Source organism: Melanostigma gelatinosum (assembly GCF_949748355.1).
Source record: "Melanostigma gelatinosum genome assembly, chromosome: 12".
NCBI classification, from domain to species: Eukaryota; Metazoa; Chordata; class Actinopteri; order Perciformes; family Zoarcidae; genus Melanostigma; species Melanostigma gelatinosum.
The window spans coordinates 12,630,715-12,654,585 of record NC_136645.1 but is presented as its reverse complement, the minus strand read 5'-3'; the positions used below and the strand labels follow the sequence as shown (position 1 = coordinate 12,654,585).

Sequence of the window (23,871 nt, the reverse complement as noted above, 5' to 3'; positions counted from 1 at the left end):
ACCGCTAGATGTCCCCAAATCCTTCACACCCCACCTTTGAAAGTCACGTCACTGTCCATACTTATCAGTGTGCATGATTAGAGCGAGTGGTGGGATGACGTTATGCAAACACATAAGGCAGTTCATGGGAAGGTAACCACAACATAGAGGTGTGAGATAACAGGAGTCATTGAGAGTTTTGTGCTGCCTCCATTATTCAGGTAGAGATGTGTCTGCAACAAGTAACAGTGCAGTGTCAGCATATCGCCATCGGATCAGTGCCATTACGGCATCATCAGAAACTATTCGACCTGCAATACAATTTCAATTGTAACTGTTGCTTTTCCCAGGTGAGCAGGCTCTGCAGACTGAGGTGCCGGTCCGCTCTCGCACGAACTTGAAGCCAGTTTTGCATCTCAGAGCTTTTGGTCAAGTCAGTGGAGTATTCTGTGGAGGTATCTCTCTGAGTTGTTCTCTCCTCCTCTCCTCAGTCCTGAGCTGGTTCTGACTGGTCTCTCCGAAGTCCCTGCAGGGCCCTGGCTCTCAGTTAGTACCCCTGTGGCCGCTGTACCTCTTCCTGTTGTCCCTATGGAGGTGTGTCGGCGTGTCTCCGGACTGCTGTGTGCTCCTCCGGCCTCAGACACACTCTCCTCCCCGGGATCCTTCCCCTGGCTGCTTGGCGAGCTCTCTCCGATCCTGAACATAAATGTTGTTGAAAACAATATGGATGCCACATAATATTTAAAAAAGTCACGATGATGAATGATCTGAATGTATATGAAATCAGAATCACACCAGCAGTTTTGCTACCTGAGGTGATTGAAGGCTCGTAGCCAGTGTGAGCCCAACACCTCTCTCCCGTTGGCCCTTAGTCCTCTCCGGTGACTCCGGGTCCTCAGTCCTTTCAAAGCCTGAGCCAGTTCAGCCTCATCTCCGTGACCCCAGACCAGCTGGGCCCTCTGCTCCGCATCTTGATCCCCCGCTGACCTGAATAGTCTCTGTAGCTGCCACAGATTCACGTCGCTGAAAATGTTCGCAGAGCCAGCCTTCCTACTCCTCCTCTCAGCCAGCCGCCACAGCGAGGAGGGGCCCGCTCCTAATCATTGTCTTTAACAGCAAATACACACGTTTTATGTCACTCTCACACGGAGCCATCTAAAAAATACATATTACAGGGAGGAACTGAGACAGAGCTCCAGTATTTATCCCACTATGACTACGTCCTCCTCAGTGAACTCATAGAAGGGAACCTCCAGCTTTAGAGGAGCAGGTCCCTTTCTTATCCTTCCTGAAGCATCGTAGTGGGAGCCATGGCACGGACAGTAGTAGCCTCCGAAGTCTCCGGCGTTGGCGATGGGCACACAACCCAGATGGGTGCACACACCGAGGACGATGATCCAGCGGGGGTTCATCACTCTATCCTTGTCATGCTGTGTGTGTTTGTGTGTGCAATCATAATTCCACATGTTTGAAACCCTTTTCCCCTGTAGGCGGTGCTGTCGGAGGCCTTCTGGGCTGCTGGCTGACCAGTGGACAGTTCAAACCGCTGCCTCAGATCATAATGGAGCTCAGTCCTCAGCAGCAGCAGAAGCTTGATGGTATCTTCTGGCCGTGCTGGGAGTCATTCAGTGGACAGATTTGGCTCAGCTAACTGCTCTAGTGATGGGCAACGCCACCCTGAACCAGCAGCTGACGGCGACCCTTCTCGGGTACATCTCCAAGGAGCTCCAGGCGCAGGTGCACTACGTGGATTAGTGTCTGTTGAAGAACTGGGATACTCTGACTCAGGGGCCCACATGCTCAGAAGGTCTTTTGAAAAGAATGTGAACTGTTTGTATGACGCTGGAGAGACTCTTTATCAAATATGAAATCACATGTTGTAAATTTGCACAGACGCCATCACAGTCTTGGTTACAGGTTACTGTGAAAACAGCTGAATACCTGGATTCATTTATTATTGGAAGTACACTCATCAGATGAAGGAATTATTTATTCATCAATGGCACTGTTAATCATATAAGAGACATAGTGGTTCTGTTTGTGATTACGGTTTTATACAAAATGTATAAATACATTTGACACACCACATGAAACATCACACAATGGAGGAACGATGGAGCTTTCATCCTATCTTTATCCAAGAGCGTGTTCTTTCAATTTGAGAGCATCGCTCATTGAGTCCACGCTCAGATTTGGTACTGTCTTTAGCTTGATCCACTACTTGAGATTTTATTTTCTAGTTCGTGTTGGTTTTCTAGAGGGGGCCGGGGACACGCTCACCTGGAAGAAAATGTTGTACATTTTAAAGTTAAATGCAGCAGTCTGGTGCACTCTGAGACCAACATAGAACATGAACATAATTCATGCTGAAAGTAACGCAGTTTAAACTGACAAATGCAGGAAGGACAGCTGGCAAGAAATCACTAACTGTCATTCTGTAAATTAACCGATTTATAATATCACTGCTTCATCTATAACGCGATAGATCTGACTATAATAACACGTGTATTCACGTTCATGTTTTACTTTGATGTATTCTTATTCTTTCAGCCGAGACCCCAGCGATGTGAAACTGACTTTTGGGCAAATCAATCAAAATATATATAAATATAATTCTAAGCAGTAAGGAAGTTTCCTTCCATCACTTAAAATCACCCACACCAAACATTAAAGTAGCCGGAGACTGTAAGACACGACTCAAGAAGCCGACACACGTCAGTGAATGTGTGATGAGAGAATATTTACACATTTCTTTTCTATTTACTCCCAAGTCTGTTTCGCACCACTAAGGCTACAGCTGAAAGAATAAGGCTAAAATATTGTCATACACGCCATGAAAACACATCTGCAACACATTAATTTACCATAATACACACATGTACTTATAGTCAGATCTATCGTGCTCTAAATGAAGCAGTGATGTCATAAATCTGTTCATTTACTAATTCACACAGTCTGAGATTTATTGCCAGCTGTCTTTTTTTGCATTTGTCAGTTTAAACTGTGATGATGTAATATTCATCAACGGTGCACGTACCGAGCTCTGATTGGTCAGTGTGTATTTGAAGAAAATGAATTAAATCACACGTTGCTGAGGGAGCAGAGGGGCAGAAAACGGTCTGAAGGCAATTCATTGGTGATATTTTGTCTTCAATAAATAAATGTTGGAAAACAATCACTTGAGTCGTCTCGTTCCATGACCCACAACTGTTACATATGTACCAGATGGAAGGTCACTGAAGATACGAGTAATGATATACTATTTTATTAGTTTAAGGGTATTTTGTTACCCACCAAGTTGCAGCGGAACCGGATGTTCCTCGTAGAACCTGTCTGAATGGACTTTTATCTGTTCACCTTTTCTTCTGGATGGTTCTCCTCTGACTCATCTCCAGAGTCAAAACCACACCCATTAATGCATTGCTGGTGAAATCCAAGCAACTGCCATTACATGTGAGGAGAACTGAGTCAGCACTATCACACTGGATTAGAATTCAGGGTGGACTTAACGGAAACACAGCATCGACTGTCCTGTACAATGGTTGGGAGTACTCGACATTCTCTGGTAAAAGCTTTGGATGGGACATCTTGGCAGGAAATTTGGAATAATGACAATAAGGGTAGAAATTACAACAAAATTCAGACATCAGTCAGAGTGAGAAGTGATGGAAGTAAAAGTAGAAAAGAAGATGTTACTTTCAGATTCAGGTTAGGACATACAGGACTTAATGACACATTATACACATCATGAAAAAGACAGAGTGGGATAAATGTGAGATATGCAACTGTAAAGAAACTGTAGAACATGAGCTGATAGAGTGGAGGAAGTTCAGGGTGGAAAGAGAAAGACTGAAGAACAGAGTGGTAGATACAGGAAGGGAGTGGAGCATCAAAGGACTGTTAGAGACAGGGGACAAACAAGTTCAGCTTAAAAGGGCTTTATTTCATATGTTGAATGGAACGGGTTAAAAGGCCAGAATATGACTGCAATATGAAGTTTATTTCTAATTGTTTCATTATATTTATAAATAACATTATTATTGTGTTTAAATGATAACTGTCATAAAGGCATGATGTTACACACTCCGGTCCAGTAGGTGGCGCCTTAAACATTGGTTTGTAGTCCGCCATTAAAGTGAAAGAAGAAGAATGAGAAGAAGACGAAGAAGAAGGAGGAGAGGAAGAAGAAGAGGACGGGGACTAATCTCCTGGTAGCCTATAAAGCTATTGAAGTTAGCTTAGCATGCTACCTGGAAACAGACGGACGGGGACGGAAATGACCAACACAGCGCTAGTCAGAGTTTAATGAGAGTAAACGGTGTTTTTAACGGAGTTCGTCTGGAGGAAAACTTCCTGTGGTTTAGTGAAAATGTCTAAAGTAGAAATGTTGAGATCTTTAATCAACCAGCGACTAACTGCGGCTGATGAAGAGATATTTGGTCTGTTTGAAAGAACGATAGCAGAGTACGAGGAGAAACTCTCTCGTTCAAAAGAGGCGAATAAGCGACAACGGGAACTTCTGGACGCTGTTCTCAACCCGGAAATCCGGATACAAAGAGCACGTAGGTTCACTTTATTTAACACTGTTCATGCTCCGGCTGATAACTTGTAATGTAGTTTGGAGTGAGACTCTGTTGCAATTCGTCGTTTTCTTCTTCTCCTGATTGAATACCTGCAAACGTGTCGCTTTTCGGCGAAATAAGCAGTTTTGAATCAAAATATATCATCCACGTGAGTGTAACGTTAGATCCGTAGAGTTTTTATTTGGAGGGGGGGTGGTCAACTGGCCAGCCAGCGTTTCTCAGATTTGAGTGAGACAAGGAGAACATGTGATGTCGTGATCTTCGCAATAAAACATATTTGATGCGACACGTGTCGAGTCCTGGCCAATCAGCGTTAAGATGTCTACACCGTCTTCATTTCCCTCCGTTAAAGTTTAAGTTCCGTTACCGTTCAGACTTGTTGGGTTAAGTTAACGTCCACTGCATGCGGAACTTTGTCAACAGCTAACGCTCATCATTATCAAGATTTAGGAGGAAAAAGCGTAACGTGATGAAACATGAATCACCCTCCGTCTTCCGGTTCAGTCCACGCGGTCACTCGTTAACGTTAAACCGGAACAACGGCGGTTCTGGTTGCAGTTTTTTTTGTTTAACTCAAAGTAGAATGAGGCGATTTCGTGGTGATAATAACTTGAAACATGAGGCCCAGATACTGATGAGATGATGAGGTCAGAGAGCTTCAGGAAGAGGATGTTGTGTGTGTAGCGCAGCTTGACGCAGGGCTGAGATGTGAGTGGAGCTGGGCCTGGATAAAGGTGGAGGTCTAAACAGACGTGAAGAGAGAGCAGTACAGCTTCCCGCTGTCAGTGTTTTAGATGCATTGATAAGGCAGGGTATGCTAACTGCAGCCTCTGCTCCAATGAGACGAAGTACAGCAACAAGGGCTCACGTGCCCTCTCATCACACTGTTCACTGTAATGACCACAGCCAGTGTACTTCCGGTCCCAACTGTCCCACGTGCAGTTGCTCCCAAAGGCCCTGAAGTAATGAGAGAGAGCGTTAAGGAGCCTGAACCTTCATGATTTCAATCATCGAACCGGATTGAATGCATATTAATTGTAAATAGAAGATAGGCCACAATTCTAACGGCTTTACAGTAACAGTGGAAGTTAATATTAAGCCATACAGTAACAGGGTAAAATGAAAACGAATCACTTCATTTTGTATAGGCGATGGTTCTCGCTACTGTAGAAATATGCGTGCTGTATTTACAGGCATTAAATGTATACATATTGTGAGGAATTTAAGTTTTAAAGCGCTCCTAGCGATGGATATAATGTGTTACAATATGTTTACTTTTAGAAGGTTTAAACTAAAGGGAGAGTTACTGAATTTGTTGAGCACTGTGAGAGAAACCAGAGAATTTATGACACCGCCATGAAGTCAGAGAGAGGGGGATGTTGCTGAAGAGTTTCTGAGCACAGCCTTCAAGAAGGGGGGTGAATTGGTGAAGGAAGTGGCCGACTGAAGTCCGACGGGTTCAGCCAATCACTGAGCTGATCGATGGGCTAAGGAATGTGTAATATGAGACATTTCAGAGACTTTGGAGGGACAAAGAAACTGTGAATCCCCGGAGATAATCAGACCTCATCTGGACCACGAGGCGGACACACCAGTCTGTCGTGTGGTGTGGATGGGGCCTCTATTTCATGAAATATTACTGCTGATATTGTAATTCAGTTTGTAACTGCATTTTCTTTTGTTAGTATATTAAATTCCTTTTGATTTAAACTTCAACCTGCTGATTCGGCCCTGCTTAATGATGGAAGAAAGAGAGCAGGGGGGGGGGAGCTGCCTCTTCTCCTCTGCATGCTTCTTCTCCTCTGGAACAAGGAGGGGGGCTTTTTCCTTCACCTTTTGTTTGAGACATTTTGAACGTAACAGTATTATGTGTGTGTGTGCTCATTTGCAATAGTGTTGCGTGTGTCATAGAGCAAAGGTGTGAATCTCCAGGTGAGGCACTCACGCGCTCCCCGTACAAAGAGGTAGCTCTGACACGCAGGTGGTAGCTTAAAACTTATAACTAGTTGTGTTGTGAATCGGTTAGTCGGTGGGATATTGTGTAGCAACCTGCAGGAACAGCACCTTCCCCATCCCTGAGACTCCAGGACTCCCACACACAATGTGGCCCAACCCTGGCTTGTGTGTGGGTGAAGATAATGCGTCCCTGTGCTGGACAAGTTCAAATAAAGTATAAAGATACAGGGCTCACAAAACACTGACAGGAGAGGTGCGTATACGGAGCCCTGACTTTGTGTCTGTTGCTAGGGCTACTTAATCAATTCTTGTATTTTGTGAAACCATAGATCTGTTTTTTATGCTTTGATGCTTGACTTAATAAATTGTTAATACTTGTAGATCGTCTACCGTCTCCCCCCCCCCACCTCTTTCACCTCTTATGAGTTTGCAGGTATGCTGATTTGTTCTCTCAGCTTCTAGATGACAGGAAATATTTCAACTTAAAGTACAAGTTTGTTCTCTTTGATAACACCACATGGATTTGGCAGCTTAAAATGGTTCATGTGTTCATGGTCACATAAGTTGATTACATTATTGTATTATCTGGTTCTAGTGATACTCTGGAAGTGTATGTCCAGGAGACTATTTGCTCAATTCTAAAATGTCTTTGTAACCCCTCTGTGTGTGTTTACTGTTTTCCTGCAGACATCCAGCAGCTGTTGTTGGTTAAAGAAGAGGTTCCCTCTGAGCAGCAGGAGTGGAGCTCCAGTCTGGACCAGGAGGACCCAGAGCCCTCACACATTAAAGAAGAACAGGAGCAACTCTGCACCAATCAGGAAGGAGAGCAGCTTCACGGTCTGGAGGAGGCTGATGTCAAGTTCTCATTGACTCCTGTGAAGAGTGAAGATGAAGAAGAGGAAGCTCAGTCCTCACAGCTTCATCAAAGACAAACTAAACAGATGGGAACAGAAGCTGATGGAGAAGACTGTGGAGGACCAGAACCAGACAGGAACTTGGATCCAGATAGACATCCAGAACCAGATACTGATGAGAAGACTGGAGAGTCTTCTGACACTGATGAGGGTGGTGATGGGAAGAAGACCAGAGAACCTCAGTCAGGTTTAAACTATGTGAAACCTGATGAAGTCCATGTCAGTGATTCAAGATGTAGCGCTGGTGAAAAACATTTTAGATGCTCTGAGTGTGAGAAAACATTTGGCCAGAGTGGAACTCTGAAGATACACATGAGAACCCACACAGGAGAAAAACCTTTCAGCTGCTCAGTCTGTAAGAAATCTTTTAACCACAGTTCAACTTTACAGGGCCACATGAGAACCCACACAGGAGAAAAACCTTTCAGCTGCTCAGTCTGTAAGAAATCTTTTAACAGGCGTTCAAATTTACAGATACACATGAGAACCCACACAGGAGAAAAGCCTTTCAGCTGCTCAGTCTGTAAGAAATCTTTTAACCAGCGTTCAGATTTACAGAAACACATGAGAACCCACACAGGAGAAAAGCCTTTCAGCTGCTCAGTCTGTAAGAAATCTTTTAACAGGCGTTCAAGTTTACAGATACACATGAGAACCCACACAGGAGAAAAGCCTTTCAGCTGCTCAGTCTGTAAGAAATCTTTTAACAGGCGTTCAAGTTTACAGATACACATGAGAACCCACACAGGAGAAAAGCCTTTCAGCTGCTCAGTCTGTAAGAAATCTTACAGCCAGAGTTCAAATTTAAAGAGCCACATGAGAACCCACACAGGAGAAAAACCTTTCAGCTGCTCAGTCTGTAAGAAATCTTTTAACCAGCGTTCAGATTTACAGAGACACAACACAGGAAAGAAACCTTTCAGCTGCTCAGTTTGCTGTGATAGATTTGTGTGCAACAGAGATCTGAAGGTACACATGAATACCCACACAGGAAACAATCCCCTTTAGCTGTTCTGGTTGCAGTAAAGTTTCCGTTTGTGATAAAAGCTTTCAGCACGAGTCACCTCTGAAGTTACACATGATTAACCGCGGTTCAACTACACTGATTTCAATTCAAAAAGTTATTCACTGAATGAGTGCCAACTGTACAGTTTGAAATAGTTTTGATAGTGTGTAATGATAAAAATGTTTTTACATGTCCTCATCATATTTTCTGTGAGATATGTTGCTGTTAGAAAGTTCATTTGTCTGGATGTCTGAACACATTGACCTATTTGTTCTCGTACAAAGGTCACTTTTCTATCTTAGTCGGGACAAACAACCGACGTGTTCTTTCTGCAATCAACTGCTTCTTGTTAGACTAAACATTTCTGCCTTAGTCTCCTGTGTGTTATCTGCTCCTCTGTGCCGGCCGGTATAAATACCTTGTTTTGATTCTGCGTCTCTGGAGCATATTCACAGTTCACTGCAATACGTGGTTGTGTTCTCTGTTTGCAAACATTAAATTGACTTTTTGAAACTTTGATCATTCATCAAGACTCTGTTTTTATGTTAAACACTTTGGATAAAACCAATTTCACTCCTGAACTTTTGAAGGAAATATTCCACAACAGGTGTCACGGATCACAAACCTCACGGTTCGGATCACGGTTCAGGAGTCACGGTTTGGATCAACAAAGAAAAGGGGAGGAGCCAAATATAACTTTGCTTTCCATTTATTAATTAAAGAACTTCAAGAACACTTAAAGCAAAGAACTTTGGGCTATAGTCTTACATGAAAACAAAAATATTGAAGATGTCCAATTTGAAACAAAATTAAATCAACAAATAAAAATAATACATTCAAGAATTCTGTTAAGTTGCAAGTGCAACATGAGGTATGTTGATATCCTCGTCCTTTCATCAATACTGAAAGAAAGAAACAGCCAGTGAGCTAGCTTCCACTGTTTACACTGAACTGAACTGCTCAGCAACAACTTGGGTCTGTGTTTACTTCCTGTCAGGTTATGTCATTCAAATACACAACAATGTTTACCATTACTGTGACATTACTTTCAAAAAGATGAGAATATCTCCATTGTCTGGGGAGAGGGTCGACCTTTCTGTGGTGACTGGAATATTATTGGGCCTGTCTAGCTTCACTCTGACACTTCTGTCAGCACCTGAACCAGGTGTGTGTCTGTGTGACGCTCAGAGGGGGCGTGTCTACAGCGCCTGAACCAGGTGTGTGTCTGTGTGATGCTCACAGAGGGGGCGTGTCTACAGCGCCTGAACCAGGTGTGTGTCTGTGTGATGCTCACAGAGGGGGCGTGTCTACAGCATTGTAACCAGATTTAGAAATCCTTTGTTTTCTACACCGGAGTGTCCCCGTCGCTGACATGCCCGATGTTTTTCCGTTGTCGCGTGTCTCTCTCTTTAAATAACGCCTACATACCGTAACGGTTTCGTCCACCACCCTCATCCGTCATTATATCTTACAGGGAAGACAAAATGTTTCCAAACTTGCGACTTAAATGACGCCGCGGCTTCTGACGTTCCTCCGCTCGCCATGACTTCACTGTTAAATGCTTCTAACCTGCTCCGTTCACGTGAACACACTACTGCTTTATATCTGTTCACTGACACTCTGCATTGATATTCGGGGACTTGTTACTTGAAAAGGAACAGCAACAGTCGAACTTTACACACTATGATGATTACACTGTAAAAAAAAAAATAGAAATACTGGAGTGATCCGAACCGTGAGGGGTGATCCGAACCGTGAGGGGTGATCCGAACGGATCACGGATCGATCCGTGATCCGTGACACCACTAGTTTTGATGATTATATTGATGATTGATTTGATGGTAATGTAAGACAAGAGGGCTTTTGTTGGGTCACATCCAAGTCTAACGAGGGACCCTGAGTACACACTGCGTCATCTTTAACACTGCATTGTGAGCTTATTTGTTTTGGTTAATGTCAAGTCTTAATTTAGTGACGATAGCTGCCAAATATATGTAGACGAGCAACGAATACTTCCCACTGAAATGCAGTGAGGTAGAGTCAAGGAGCATAATATGGATATTCTCAAGAGAAGCACCTCAGAGTTTCCACCACTGAACAGTGAAGAATGAGCTGAGGCACAATGAAAACCACTATTGCAGCTACAACTACTGCTGGATCATCATTCCACATCTACAGTCATAAGATTTATGGTTGAAAAGTTAAGATAAACTATATGAGGTAAAATTAGCTTACTTTACACAATAAGGGGAAGCTCAGCGCTTTGAGGATTACCTGAGCCAATCTGCTGCTTTCTCTGCACTGAGGGAGTCTGCTGAGGTTTCAGGACCTTATAAAGCTGCCCTACAGATGCCTCAGTTTGCCATTGCACCAGTCTGGCACTGCTGAGTAGATCCAGAATACACAGAAAGGACTTTGTCTCCCAGATTGCCAGTGAATCACTTTGCATCACCCAGGAGGAGATGGAGGAAACTGAACATCTGGTGGATGCGAGGTAATCCGAGCCCAAATATGCAACTTCACACGTCAATCTCAAAGATAATGATCTACTGGGTAGTGCTTCCTCATTTCTCTTCGTGCTCACCTGACTGGGCAGTAAGAAGAATGGATAAAGTAACATTTATATTGCATGTACAGATCAGACTTGTTGAAATAAACCAAAACAGCTTCTGAACCTTAAGTGGACAGACAACAGGTCCTACAGTCTAATATATTGTTCAGTTATAATGCTGCCTGATGGTTTGGACATTAGCAGTGGGGATAAGAGCTTTAAAATATTTCTAGACATCATCACGTATTCAGGTGATTTGGTAAAACTGTCAGAAGTTAAACAAGCAAGGATCAACAAGATGTGTCTGTTAAAATGAATCAGCATTTAAGCTCACAATAACTCTTTGAATTTGTATTCCTTTCCGTGGGAAAAGTCTGTGCTGTGCATCTCGAGTATGAATCTTCCCTCACTTAGTGTAGCGGTTTGCTTTCCCAAAACAAAACCTTTTGTGCCATCTAGTGACCACAAGACCAGCTATACACGCTAGCGTAATTACTAGATGTGACCACTGGAGGGCAGCATTTGTTTCTAACGCAACACGACCAGCTGTCACTCAGCAGTCCTCTCTCCTTTTTCGTTTTTTGCAAAGTGTCATTTCTTAGGGCATCTTTGAGTGAGAAGCAGCTGGAAACGGATGGGGAAAAATAAATGTATAAAGCTCTTCTATTCATCATAAACAGCTAATGAGGTGCCCTAGAGCAAGGCACTTAACAGCCAACTGGTCCAGTGGAGCTGCTGAGTGGTTAAAAGTGGCAGACTGTGGTGCAAGCTGCAGGTCCTGGCTGTGAATGTGCGTAACTGGTTTGTAACGATGCAGGACAACAGTGACAATGCGCAACCAAAAACAACAGGCTGATGAATGCATTACTTAAGACTACAGAACGAGATGTTTATTTTTTTTAACTGCATTTAGCCATTTCAGTCAACATATGCTGAGGCATTTTCATTACTTTGTGAAAATATTTTACAGATTTAAAAAGTCAGTGTTGTAACTTCATTAAAAAAACAAAACAAGACAAACAATCCAGAGACTCACTTCTTTATTACCACATATTTAAAAATGACACAAACAGTATGAACAAAAATCTTCCAGAAGTCTGATAACATACAGCCTTTTCATAGGAAAAGTAGGTTTTCACACCATGAACATTTTAACACGAGAACATTACTTTTTCAAGTCGACAGCGAGGGTCTATTTGTTATTTTTGGTCTCTTTTAACCGCCAGACACTTCACTTTCAATATCTATAAACCAGTGAGTGTCAGAGATTACCTTTACATGTTGAAGCCTTAAGTTAACATCTCTGAATGTGCAGTAAATGGACATGTATTTATACATCTCATGTCACCTCACATTGCTCCCATTGTACCCGATTATACGGTTGCGTAACATACCACACAGATACAGGGACATACAGTAGCTGGTAGAATGGTTGATAACTTCATCCATAGTGCAGGCATACATATCAGAACATCAGTTCTTTCAGCATAATAGGTCAGAGGAAGATGAGGCCATTTCTAAAGTGACTTTTTGCCTTATTAATCTTATTCACTTTCTGATTTACACCACTGAACTACAATACTTAAAGCAACAGTGTGTAGCATTTATAGGAATCTATTGGCAGAAATGGATTATAATACGAATAAGAATGTTTTCTTAAAAGTGTGTAATAATCAACCGAAAATTGAAAAGAATCTCTGTGTTTTTGCTACCTTAAAATGAGCTGTTTTTTAATCTAAATCGGGGGTTGGGTCATCTTCACAGTGTACGCCATGTTTGTACAGGAGCCCAGAAGGGACAAAGCAAACACTGGCGCTGATGGGGCCATTCACATTTTCACATTGGCCACCGTAGTTTTCCTATTCTCTTAGCACACGGGAGACGTTTCCATTGGTCGCAATCTGCAACCTCACCGCTAGATGTCCCCAAATCCTTCACACCCCACCTTTGAAAGTCACGTCACTGTCCTCCACAAATTGCTTTTCCCAGGTGAGCAGGCTGTGCAGACTGAGGTGCCGGTCCGCTCTCGCACGAACTTGAAGTCAGTTTTGCATCTCAGAGCTTTTGGTCAAGTCAGTGGAGTATTCTGTGGAGGTATCTCTCTGAGTTGTTCTCTCCTCCTCTCCTCAGTCCTGAGCTGGTTCTGACTGGTCTCTCCGAAGTCCCTGCAGGGCCCTGGCTCTCAGTTAGTACCCCTGTGGCCGCTGTACCTCTTCCTGTTGTCCCTATGGAGGTGTGTCGGCGTGTCTCTGGACTGCTGTGTGCTCCTCCGGCCTCAGACACACTCTCCTCCCCGGGATCCTTCCCCTGGCTGCTTGGCGAGCTCTCTCCGATCCTGAACATAAATGTTGTTGAAAACAATATGGATGCCACATAATATTTAAAAAAGTCACGATGATGAATGATCTGAATGTATATGAAATCAGAATCACACCAGCAGTTTTGCTACCTGAGGTGATTGAAGGCTCGTAGCCAGTGTGAGCCCAACACCTCTCTCCCGTTGGCCCTTAGTCCTCTCCGGTGACTCCGGGTCCTCAGTCCATTCAAAGCCTGAGCCAGTTCAGCCTCATCTCCGTGACCCCAGACCAGCTGGGCCCTCTGCTCCGCATCTTGATCCCCCGCTGACCTGAATAGTCTCTGTAGCTGCCACAGATTCACGTCGCTGAAAATGTTCGCAGAGCCAGCCTTCCTACTCCTCCTCTCAGCCAGCCGCCACAGCGAGGAGGGGCCCGCTCCTAATCATTGTCTTTAACAGCAAATACACACGTTTTATGTCACTCTCACACGGAGCCATCTAAAAATACATATTACAGGGAGGAACTGAGACAGAGCTCCAGTATTTATCCCACTATGACTACGTCCTCCTCAGTGAACTCATAGAAGGGAACCTCCAGCTTTAGAGGAGCAGGTCCCTTTCTTATCCTTCCTGAAGCATCGTAGTGGGAGCCATGGCACGGACAGTAGTAGCCTCCGAAGTCTCCGGCGTTGGCGATGGGCACACAACCCAGATGGGTGCACACACCGAGGACGATGATCCAGCGGGGGTTAATCACTCTATCCTTGTCATGCTGTGTGTGCTTGTGTGTGCAATCATAATTCCACATGTTTGAAACCCTTTTCCCCTGTAGGCAGTGCTGTCGGAGGCCTTCTGGGCTGCTGGCTGACCAGTGGACAGTTCAAACCGCTGCCTCAGATCATAATGGAGCTCAGTCCTCAGCAGCAGCAGAAGCTTGATGGTATCTTCTGGCCGTGCTGGGAGTCATTCAGTGGACAGATTTGGCTCAGCTAACTGCTCTAGTGATGGGCAACGCCACCCTGAAGCAGCAGCTGACGGCGACCCTTCTCGGGTACATCTCCAAGGATCTCCAGGCGCAGGTGCACTACGTGGATTTGTGTCTGTGGAAGAACTGGGATACTCTGACTCAGGGGCCCACATGCTCAGAAGGTCTTTTGAAAAGAATGTGAACTGTTTGTATGACGCTGGAGAGACTCTTTATCAAATATGAAATCACATGTTGTAAATTTGCACAGACGCCATCACAGTCTTGGTTACAGGTTACTGTGAAAACAGCTGAATACCTGGATTCATTTATTATTGGAAGTACACTCATCAGATGAAGGAATTATTTATTCATCAATGGCACTGTTAATCATATAAGAGACAAAGTGGTTCTGTTTGTGATTACGGTTTTATACAAAATGTATAAATACATTTGACACACCACATGAACCATCACACAATGGAGGAACGATGGAGCTTTCATCCTATCTTTATCCAAGAGCGTGTTCTTTCAATTTGAGAGCATCGCTCATTGAGTCCACGCTCAGATTTGGTACTGTCTTTAGCTTGATCCACTAATTGAGTTTTTATTTTCTAGTTCGTGTTGGTTTTCTAGAGGGGGCCGGGGACACGCTCACCTGGAAGAAAATGTTGTACATTTTAAAGTTAAATGCAGCAGTCTGGTGCACTCTGAGACCAACATAGAACATGAACATAATTCATGCTGAAAGTAACGCAGTTTAAACTGACAAATGCAGGAAGGACAGCTGGCAAGAAATCACTATCTGTCATTCTGAAAATGAACCGATTTATAATATCACTGCTTCATCTATAACGCGATAGATCTGACTATAATAACACGTGTATTCACGTTAATGTTTTACTTTGATGTATTCTTATTCTTTCAGCCGAGACCCCAGCGATGTGAAACTGACTTTTGGGCAAATCAATCAAAATATATATAAATATAATTCTAAGCAGTAAGGAAGTTTCCTTCCATCACTTAAAATCACCCACACCAAACATTAAAGTAGCCGGAGACTGTAAGACACGACTCAAGAAGCCGACACACGTCAGTGAATGTGTGATGAGAGAATATTTACACATTTATTTTCTATTTACTCCCAAGTCTGTTTGGCACCACTAAGGCTACAGCTGAAAGAATAAGGCTAAAATATTGTCATACACGCCATGAAAACACATCTGCAACACATTAATTTACCATAATACACACATGTACTTATAGTCAGATCTATCGTGCTCTAAATGAAGCAGCGATGTCATAAATCTGTTAATTTACTAATTCACACAGTCTGAGATTTATTGCCAGCTGTCTTTTTTTTGCATTTGTCAGTTTAAACTGTGATTATGTAATATTCATCAACGGTGCACGTACCGAGCTCTGATTGGTCAGTGTGTATTTGAAGAAAATGAATTAAATCACACGTTGCTGAGGGAGCAGAGGGGCAGAAAACGGTCTGAAGGCAATTCATTGGTGATATTTTGTCTTCAATAAATAAATGTTGGAAAACAATCACTTGAGTCGTCTCGTTCCACGACCCACAACTGTTACATATGTACCAGATGGAAGGTCACTGAAGATACGAGTAATGATATACTATTTTATTAGTTTAAGGGGATTTTGTTACCCACCAAGTTGCAGCGGAACCGGATGTTCCTCGTAGAACCTGTCTGAATGGACTTTTATCTGTTCACCTTTTCTTCTGGATGGTTCTCCTCTGACTCATCTCCCGAGTCAAAACCACACCCATTAATGCATTGCTTGGTGAAATCCAGGCAACTGCCATTACATGTGAGGAGAACTGAGTCAGCACTATCACACTGGATTAGAATTCAGGGTGCACTTAACGGAAACACAGCATCGACTGTCCTGTACAATGGTTGGGAGTACTCGACATTCTCTGGTAAAAGCTTTGGATGGGACATCTTGGCAGGAAATTTGGAATAATGACAATAAGGGTAGAAATTACAACACAATTCAGACATCAGTCAGAGTGAGAAGTGATGGAAGTAAAAGTAGAAAAGAAGATGTTACTTTCAGATTCAGGTTAGGACATACAGGACTTAATGACACATTATACACATCATGAAAAAGACAGAGTGGGATAAATGTGAGATATGCAACTGTAAAGAAACTGTAGAACATGTGCTGATAGAGTGGAGGAAGTTCAGGGTGGAAAGAGAAAGACTGAAGAACAGAGTGGTAGATACAGGAAGGGAGTGGAGCATCAAAGGACTGTTAGAGACAGGGGACAAACAAGTTCAGCTTAAAAGGGCTTTATTTAATATTTTGAATGGAACGGGTTAAAAGGCCAGAATATGACTGCAATATGAAGTTTATTTCTAATTGTTTCATTATATTTATAAATGACATTATTATTGTGTTTAAATGATAACTGTCATGAAGTCATGATGTTACACACTCCGGTCCAGTAGGTGGCGCCTTAAACATTGGTTTGTAGTCCGCCATTAAAGTGAAAGAAGAAGAATGAGAAGAAGACGAAGAAGGAGGAGAGGAAGAAGAAGAGGACGAGGACTAATCTCGTGGTAGCCTATAAAGCTATTGAAGTTAGCTTAGCATGCTACCTGGAAACAGACGGACGGGGACGGAAGTGACCAACACAGCGCTAGTCAGAGTTTAATGAGAGTAAACGGTGTTTTTAACGGAGTTCGTCTGGAGGAAAACTTTCTGTGGTTTAGTGAAAATGTCTAAAGTAGAAATGTTGAGATCTTTAATCAACCAGCGACTAACTGCGGCTGATGAAGAGATATTTGGTCTGTTTGAAAGAACGATAGCAGAGTACGAGGAGGAACTCTCTCGTTCAAAAGAGGCGAATAAGCGACAACGGGAACTTCTGGACGCTGTTCTCAACCCGGAAATCCGGATACAAAGAGCACGTAGGTTCACTTTATTTAACACTGTTCATGCTCCGGCTGATAACTTGTAATGTAGTTTGGAGTGAGACTCTGTTGCAATTCGTCGTTTTCTTCTTCTCCTGATTGAATACCTGCAAACGTGTCGCTTTTCGGCGAAATAAGCAGTTTTGACTCAAAATATATCATCCACATGAGTGTAACGTTAGATCCGTAGTTTTTATTTGTTTGGGGGGGGGGGGTCAACTGGCCAGCCAGCGTTTCTCAGATTTGAGTGAGACAAGGAGAACATGTGATGTCGTGATCTTCGCAATAAAACATATTTGATGCGACACGTGTCGAGTCCTGGCCAATCAGCGTTAAGATGTCTACACCGTCTTCATTTCCCTCCGTTAACGTTTAAGTTCCGTTACCGTTCAGACTTGTTGGGTTAAGTTAACGTCCACTGCATGCGGAACTTTGTCAACGGCTAACGCTCATCATTATCAAGATTTAGGAGGAAAAAGCGTAACGTGATGAAACATGAATCACCCTCCGTGTTCCGGTTCAGTCCACGCGGTCACTCGTTAACGTTAAACCGGAACAACGGCGGTTCTGGTTTTTTTTGTTTAACTCAAAGTAGAATGAGGCGATTTCGTGGTGATAATAACTTGAAACATGAGGCCCAGATACTGATGAGATGAAGAGGATGTTGTGTGTGTAGCGCAGCTTGACGCAGGGCTGAGATGTGAGTGGAGCTGGGCCTGGATAAAGGTGGAGGTCTAAACAGACGTGAAGAGAGAGCAGTACAGCTTCCCGCTGTCAGTGTTTTAAATGCATTGATAAGGCAGGGTATGCTAACTGCAGCCTCTGCTCCAATGAGACGAAGTACAGCAACAAGGGCTCACGTGCCCTCTCATCACACTGTTCACTGTAATGACCACAGCCAGTGTACTTCCGGTCCCAACTGTCCCACGTGCAGTTGCTCCCAAAGGCCCTGAAGTAATGAGAGAGAGCGTTAAGGAGCCTGAACCTTCATGATTTCAATCATCGAACCGGATTGAATGCATATTAATTGTAAATAGAAGATAGGCCACAATTCTAACGGCTTTACAGTAACAGTGGAAGTTAATATTAAGCCATACAGTAACGGGGTTAAATGAAAACGAATCACTTCATTTTGTATAGGCGATGTTCTCGCTACTGTAGAAATATGCGTGCTGTATTTACAGGCATTAAATGTATACATATTGTGAGGAATTTAAGTTTTAAAGCGCTCCTAGTGATGGATATAATGTGTTACAATATGATTACTTGTAGAAGGTTTAAATTAAAGGGAGAGTTACTGAATTTGTTGAGCACTGTGAGAGAAACCAGAGAATTTATGACACCGCCATGAAGTCAGAGAGAGGGGTATGTTGCTGAAGAGTTTCTGAGCACAGCCTTCAAGAAGGGGGGTGAATTGGTGAAGGAAGTGGCCGACTGAAGTCCAACGGGTTCAGCCAATCGCTGAGCTGATCTATGGGCTAAGGAATGTGTAATATGAGACATTTCAGAGACTTTGGAGGGACAAAGAAACTGTGAATCCCCGGAGATAACCAGACCTCATCTGGACCATGAGGTGGACACACCAGTCTGTCGTGTGGTGTGGATGGGGCCTCTATTTCATGAAATATTACTGCTGATGGTGTAATTCAGTTTGTAACTGCATTTTATTTTGTTAGTATATTAAATTCCTTTTGATTTAAACTTCAACCTGCTGATTCGGCCCTGCTTAATGATGGAAGAAAGAGAGCAGGGGGGGGGGAGCTGCCTCTTCTCCTCTGCATGCTTCTTCTCCTCTGGAACAATGAGGGGGGCTTTTTCCTTTACCTTTTGTTTGAGACATTTTGAACATAACAGTATTGTGTGTGTGTGTGTGCTCATTTGCAATAGTGTTGCGTGTGTCATAGAGCAAATGTTTGAATCTCCGGTTGAGGTGCTCCCCGTACAAAGAGGGAGCTCTGACACGCAGGTGGTAGCTTAAAACTTATAACTAGTTGTGTTGTGAATCGGTTAGTCGGTGGGATATTGTGTAGCAACCTGCAGGAACAGCACCTTCCCCATCCCTGAGACTCCAGGACTCCCACACACAATGTGGCCCAACCCTGGCTTGTGTGTGGGTGAAGATAATGCGTCCCTGTGCTGGACAAGTTCAAATAAAGTATAAAGATACAGGGCTCACAAAACACTGAGAGGAGAGGTGCGTATACGGAGCCCTGACTTTGTGTCTGTTGCTAGGGCTACTTAATCAATTCTTGTGTTTTGTGAAACCATAGATCTGTTTTTTATGCTTTGATGCTTGACTTAATAAATTGTTAATACTTGTAGATCGTCTACCGTCCCCCCCCCCCCCCCCCCCACCTCTTTCACCGCTTATGAGTTTGCAGGTATGCTGATTTGTTCTCTCAGCTTCTAGATGACAGGAGATATTTCAACTTAAAGTACAAGTTTGTTCTCTTTGATAACACCACATGGATTTGGCAGCTTAAAATGGTTCATGTGTTCATGGTCACATAAGTTGATTACATTATTGTATTATCTGGTTCTAGTGATACTCTGGAAGTGTATGTCCAGGAGACTATTTGCTCAATTCTAAAATGTCTTTGTAACCCCTCTGTGTGTGTTTACTGTTTTCCTGCAGACGTCCAGCAGCTGTTGTTGGTTAAAGAAGAGGTTCCCTCTGAGCAGCAGGAGTGGAGCTCCAGTCTGGACCAGGAGGACCCAGAGCCCTCACACATTAAAGAAGAACAGGAGGAACTCTGCACCAGTCAGGAAGGAGAGCAGCTTCAAGGTCTGGAGGAGGCTGATGTCAAGTTCTCATTGACTCCTGTGAAGAGTGAAGATGAAGAAGAGGAAGCTCAGTCCTCACAGCTTCATCAAAGACAAACTAAACAGATGGGAACAGAAGCTGATGGAGAAGACTGTGGAGGACCAGAACCAGACAGGAACTTGGATCCAGATAGACATCCAGAACCAGATACTGATGAGAAGACTGGAGAGTCTTCTGACACTGATGAGGGTGGTGATGGGAAGAAGACCAGAGAACCTCAGTCAGGTTTAAACTATGTGAAACCTGATGACGTCCGTGTCAGTGATTCAAGATGTAGCGCTGGTGAAAAACATTTTAGATGCTCCGAGTGTGAGAAAACATTTGGCAAGAGTGGAACTCTGAACAGACACATGAGAACCCACACAGGACAAAAGCCTTTCAGCTGCTCAGTCTGTAAGAAATATTTTAACCAGCGTTCACATTTACAGAAACACATGAGAACCCACAGAGGAGAAAAATCTTTCAGCTGCTCAGTCTGTAAGAAATCTTTTAACCAGCGTTCAAATTTACAGACACACATGAGAACCCACACAGGAGAAAAACCATTCAGCTGCTCAGTCTGTAAGAAATCTTTTAACCAGAGTTCAACTTTACAGACACACATGAGAACCCACACAGGAGAAAAACCTTTCAGCTGCTCAGTCTGTAAGAAATCTTTTAACAGGTGTTCAAATTTACAGAACCACATGAGAACCCACACAGGAGAAAAACCTTTCAGCTGCTCAGTCTGTAAGAAATCTTTTAACCAGCGTTCAAATTTACAGACACACATGAGAACCCACACAGGAGAAAAACCTTTCAGCTGCTCAGTCTGTAAGAAATCTTATCGCGAGAGTTCAACTTTACAGAAACACATGAGAACCCACACAGGAGAAAAGCCTTTCAGCTGCTCAGTCTGTAAGAAATCTTTTAACAGGTGTTCAAATTTACAGAAACACATGAGAACCCACACAGGAGAAAAACCTTTCAGCTGCTCAGTCTGTAAGAAATCTTTTAACCAGCGTTCACATTTACAGAGCCACATGAGAACCCACACAGGAGAAAAACCTTTCAGCTGCTCAGTCTGTAAGAAATCTTTTAACCAGCGTTCAGATTTACAGAGACACAACACAGGAAAGAAACCTTTCAGCTGCTCAGTTTGCTGTAAGAGATTTGTGCGCAACAGAGATCTAAAGGTACACATGAATACCCACACAGGAAACAATCCCCTTTAGCTGTTCTGGTTGCAGTAAAGTTTCCGTTTGGGATAAAAGCTTTCAGCACGAGTCACCTCTGAAGTTACACATGATTAACCGCGGTTGAACTACACTGACTTGAACTACACGATAGCGTAATTACTAGATGTGACCACTGGAGGGCAGCATTTGTTTCTGATGCTGCGTTCACACCGGTCGCGTTGATTTTTTGACGCACTGCAAAAAAGCGTCCAACGCGCCGCCGGTCGTGTTCACACCGGTCGCCGCAAAATCTCGTAGCGCCGGAGAGGGGGCGTGGTTTATCGTCCTGGAAGCCTCGATCTGGCCGCCATTGTTTTCCGCCGTCAACCATGACAGGAATAAGGACAATTGCTGCTTTGTACGTGTTGTGGAAGTCCCTCAAACATCGGAATGCCAAACGCCGTCATGTCTGGTTCATAATATTGTTCAGAGGAGCTCCGTGGATTGTATCGAGCTGTATTCACTGTGTCTAGCAAGCCACCGGTCGCTGTTTACTACAGCTGTAGGAACACAAAATAAACTGATTTGGCTGTGATTCAACGGCAATTAACCGACAAAAAGGGACTCCGAAATAACTACATAATGATGCCGATTTGTACTTGTCTTCTCCGACAAAAAGGGACTCCGAAATAACTACGTAATGATACCGATTTGTACTTGTCTTCTCCGACAAAAAGGGACTCCGAAATAACTACGTAATGATACCGATTTGTAGGTTACTGGTCTTCTCAATGGAGCTCTGATGGATCGGTGCTAGGCTATGCTAACATCGTAGCAGCTCCACCAGCACTCAATAACGTCACGTAGACGTAAATACGGCAGCGTCTATTTATTGTTTGTATCGTATGGTTTGCATACACATAGTTTGGTCCGGTCTCTGTTGATATGAGGTATCGTAGCGCTCTGGGTGAACACAGACGGCGACAGGATTTATTTCATGATTCAACAACGGCAGGAAGCCAGTGACGACAGGGGGAGCAACTCAACGCTGATAGGCTATCGCGCCACAGCGTCACGCGATTATGTCGCTGAAGTTGAAAAATTTCAACTCGCGCGTTGGCGATTTTGCGGCGTCCAACGCGTCCACCGCACTGCAATAACGCGTCCAACGCGCCGCGGGATCGCAAAATCGAGGCGCGCCAGTCTCATCGCGTCTGTGCATAGACTTTGTATGTAATCTCGACGCGCGTCAAAAAATCAACGCGACCGGTGTGAACGCAGCATAACGCAACACGACCAGCTGTCACTCAGCAGTCCTCTCTCCTTTTTCGTTTTTTGCAAAGTGTCATTTCTTAGGGCATCTTTGAGTGAGAAGCAGCTGGAAACGGATGGGGAAAAATAAATGTATAAAGCTCTTCTATTCATCATAAACAGCTAATGAGGTGCCCTAGAGCAAGGCACTTAACAGCCAACTGGTCCAGTGGAGCTGCTGAGTGGTTAAAAGTGGCAGACTGTGGTGCAAGCTGCAGGTCCTGGCTGTGAATGTGCGTAACTGGTTTGTAACGATGCAGGACAACAGTGACAATGCGCAACCAAAAACAACAGGCTGATGAATGCATTACTTAAGACTACAGAACGAGATGTTTATTTTTTTTAACTGCATTTAGCCATTTCAGTCAACATATGCTGAGGCATTTTCATTACTTTGTGAAAATATTTTACAGATTTAAAAAGTCAGTGTTGTAACTTCATTAAAAAAACAAAACAAGACAAACAATCCAGAGACTCACTTCTTTATTACCACATATTTAAAAATGACACAAACAGTATGAACAAAAATCTTCCAGAAGTCTGATAACATACAGCCTTTTCATAGGAAAAGTAGGTTTTCACACCATGAACATTTTAACACGAGAACATTACTTTTTCAAGTCGACAGCGAGGGTCTATTTGTTATTTTTGGTCTCTTTTAACCGCCAGACACTTCACTTTCAATATCTATAAACCAGTGAGTGTCAGAGATTACCTTTACATGTTGAAGCCTTAAGTTAACATCTCTGAATGTGCAGTAAATGGACATGTATTTCTACATCTCATGTCACCTCACATTGCTCCCATTGTACCCGATTATACGGTTGCGTAACATACCACACAGATACAGGGACATACAGTAGCTGGTAGAATGGTTGATAACTTCATCCATAGTGCAGGCATACATATCAGAACATCAGTTCTTTCAGCATAATAGGTCAGAGGAAGATGAGGCCATTTCTAAAGTGACTTTTTGCCTTATTAATCTTATTCACTTTCTGATTTACACCACTGAACTACAATACTTAAAGCAACAGTGTGTAGCATTTATAGGAATCTATTGGCAGAAATGGATTATAATACGAATAAGAATGTTTTCTTAAAAGTGTGTAATAATCAACCGAAAATTGAAAAGAATCTCTGTGTTTTTGCTACCTTAAAATGAGCTGTTTTTTAATCTAAATCGGGGGTTGGGTCATCTTCACAGTGTACGCCATGTTTGTACAGGAGCCCAGAAGGGACAAAGCAAACACTGGCGCTGATAGGGCCATTCACATTTTCACATTGGCCACCGTAGTTTTCCTATTCTCTTAGCACACGGGAGACGTTTCCATTGGTCGCAATCTGCAACCTCACCGCTAGATGTCCCCAAATCCTTCACACCCCAC

At 43.3% G+C, this 23,871-nt stretch overlaps 2 protein-coding genes across 2 annotated transcripts; both read right to left on the bottom strand.

The window, feature by feature from the left end:
- Positions 1 to 413: 413 nt before the first annotated feature.
- LOC306785712 (uncharacterized protein) lies at positions 414 to 12,438 on the bottom strand (the record flags this gene model as incomplete). Its single annotated transcript, XM_079280168.1, has 3 exons — positions 414 to 675; positions 790 to 1,075; positions 12,384 to 12,438. 3 exons carry the CDS (start codon positions 12,436 to 12,438, stop codon positions 414 to 416), a joined length of 603 nt encoding a protein of 200 aa, XP_079136294.1.
- A 624-nt stretch (positions 12,439 to 13,062) lies between these two features.
- On the bottom strand, positions 13,063 to 23,375 carry LOC306785711 (uncharacterized protein; the record flags this gene model as incomplete). The annotated part of the gene is made up of 3 exons (XM_079280167.1): positions 13,063 to 13,324; positions 13,439 to 13,724; positions 23,321 to 23,375. The coding sequence occupies 3 exons, from the start codon at positions 23,373 to 23,375 to the stop codon at positions 13,063 to 13,065; spliced, it is 603 nt and encodes a 200-aa protein (XP_079136293.1).
- Positions 23,376 to 23,871: the final 496 nt, after the last annotated feature.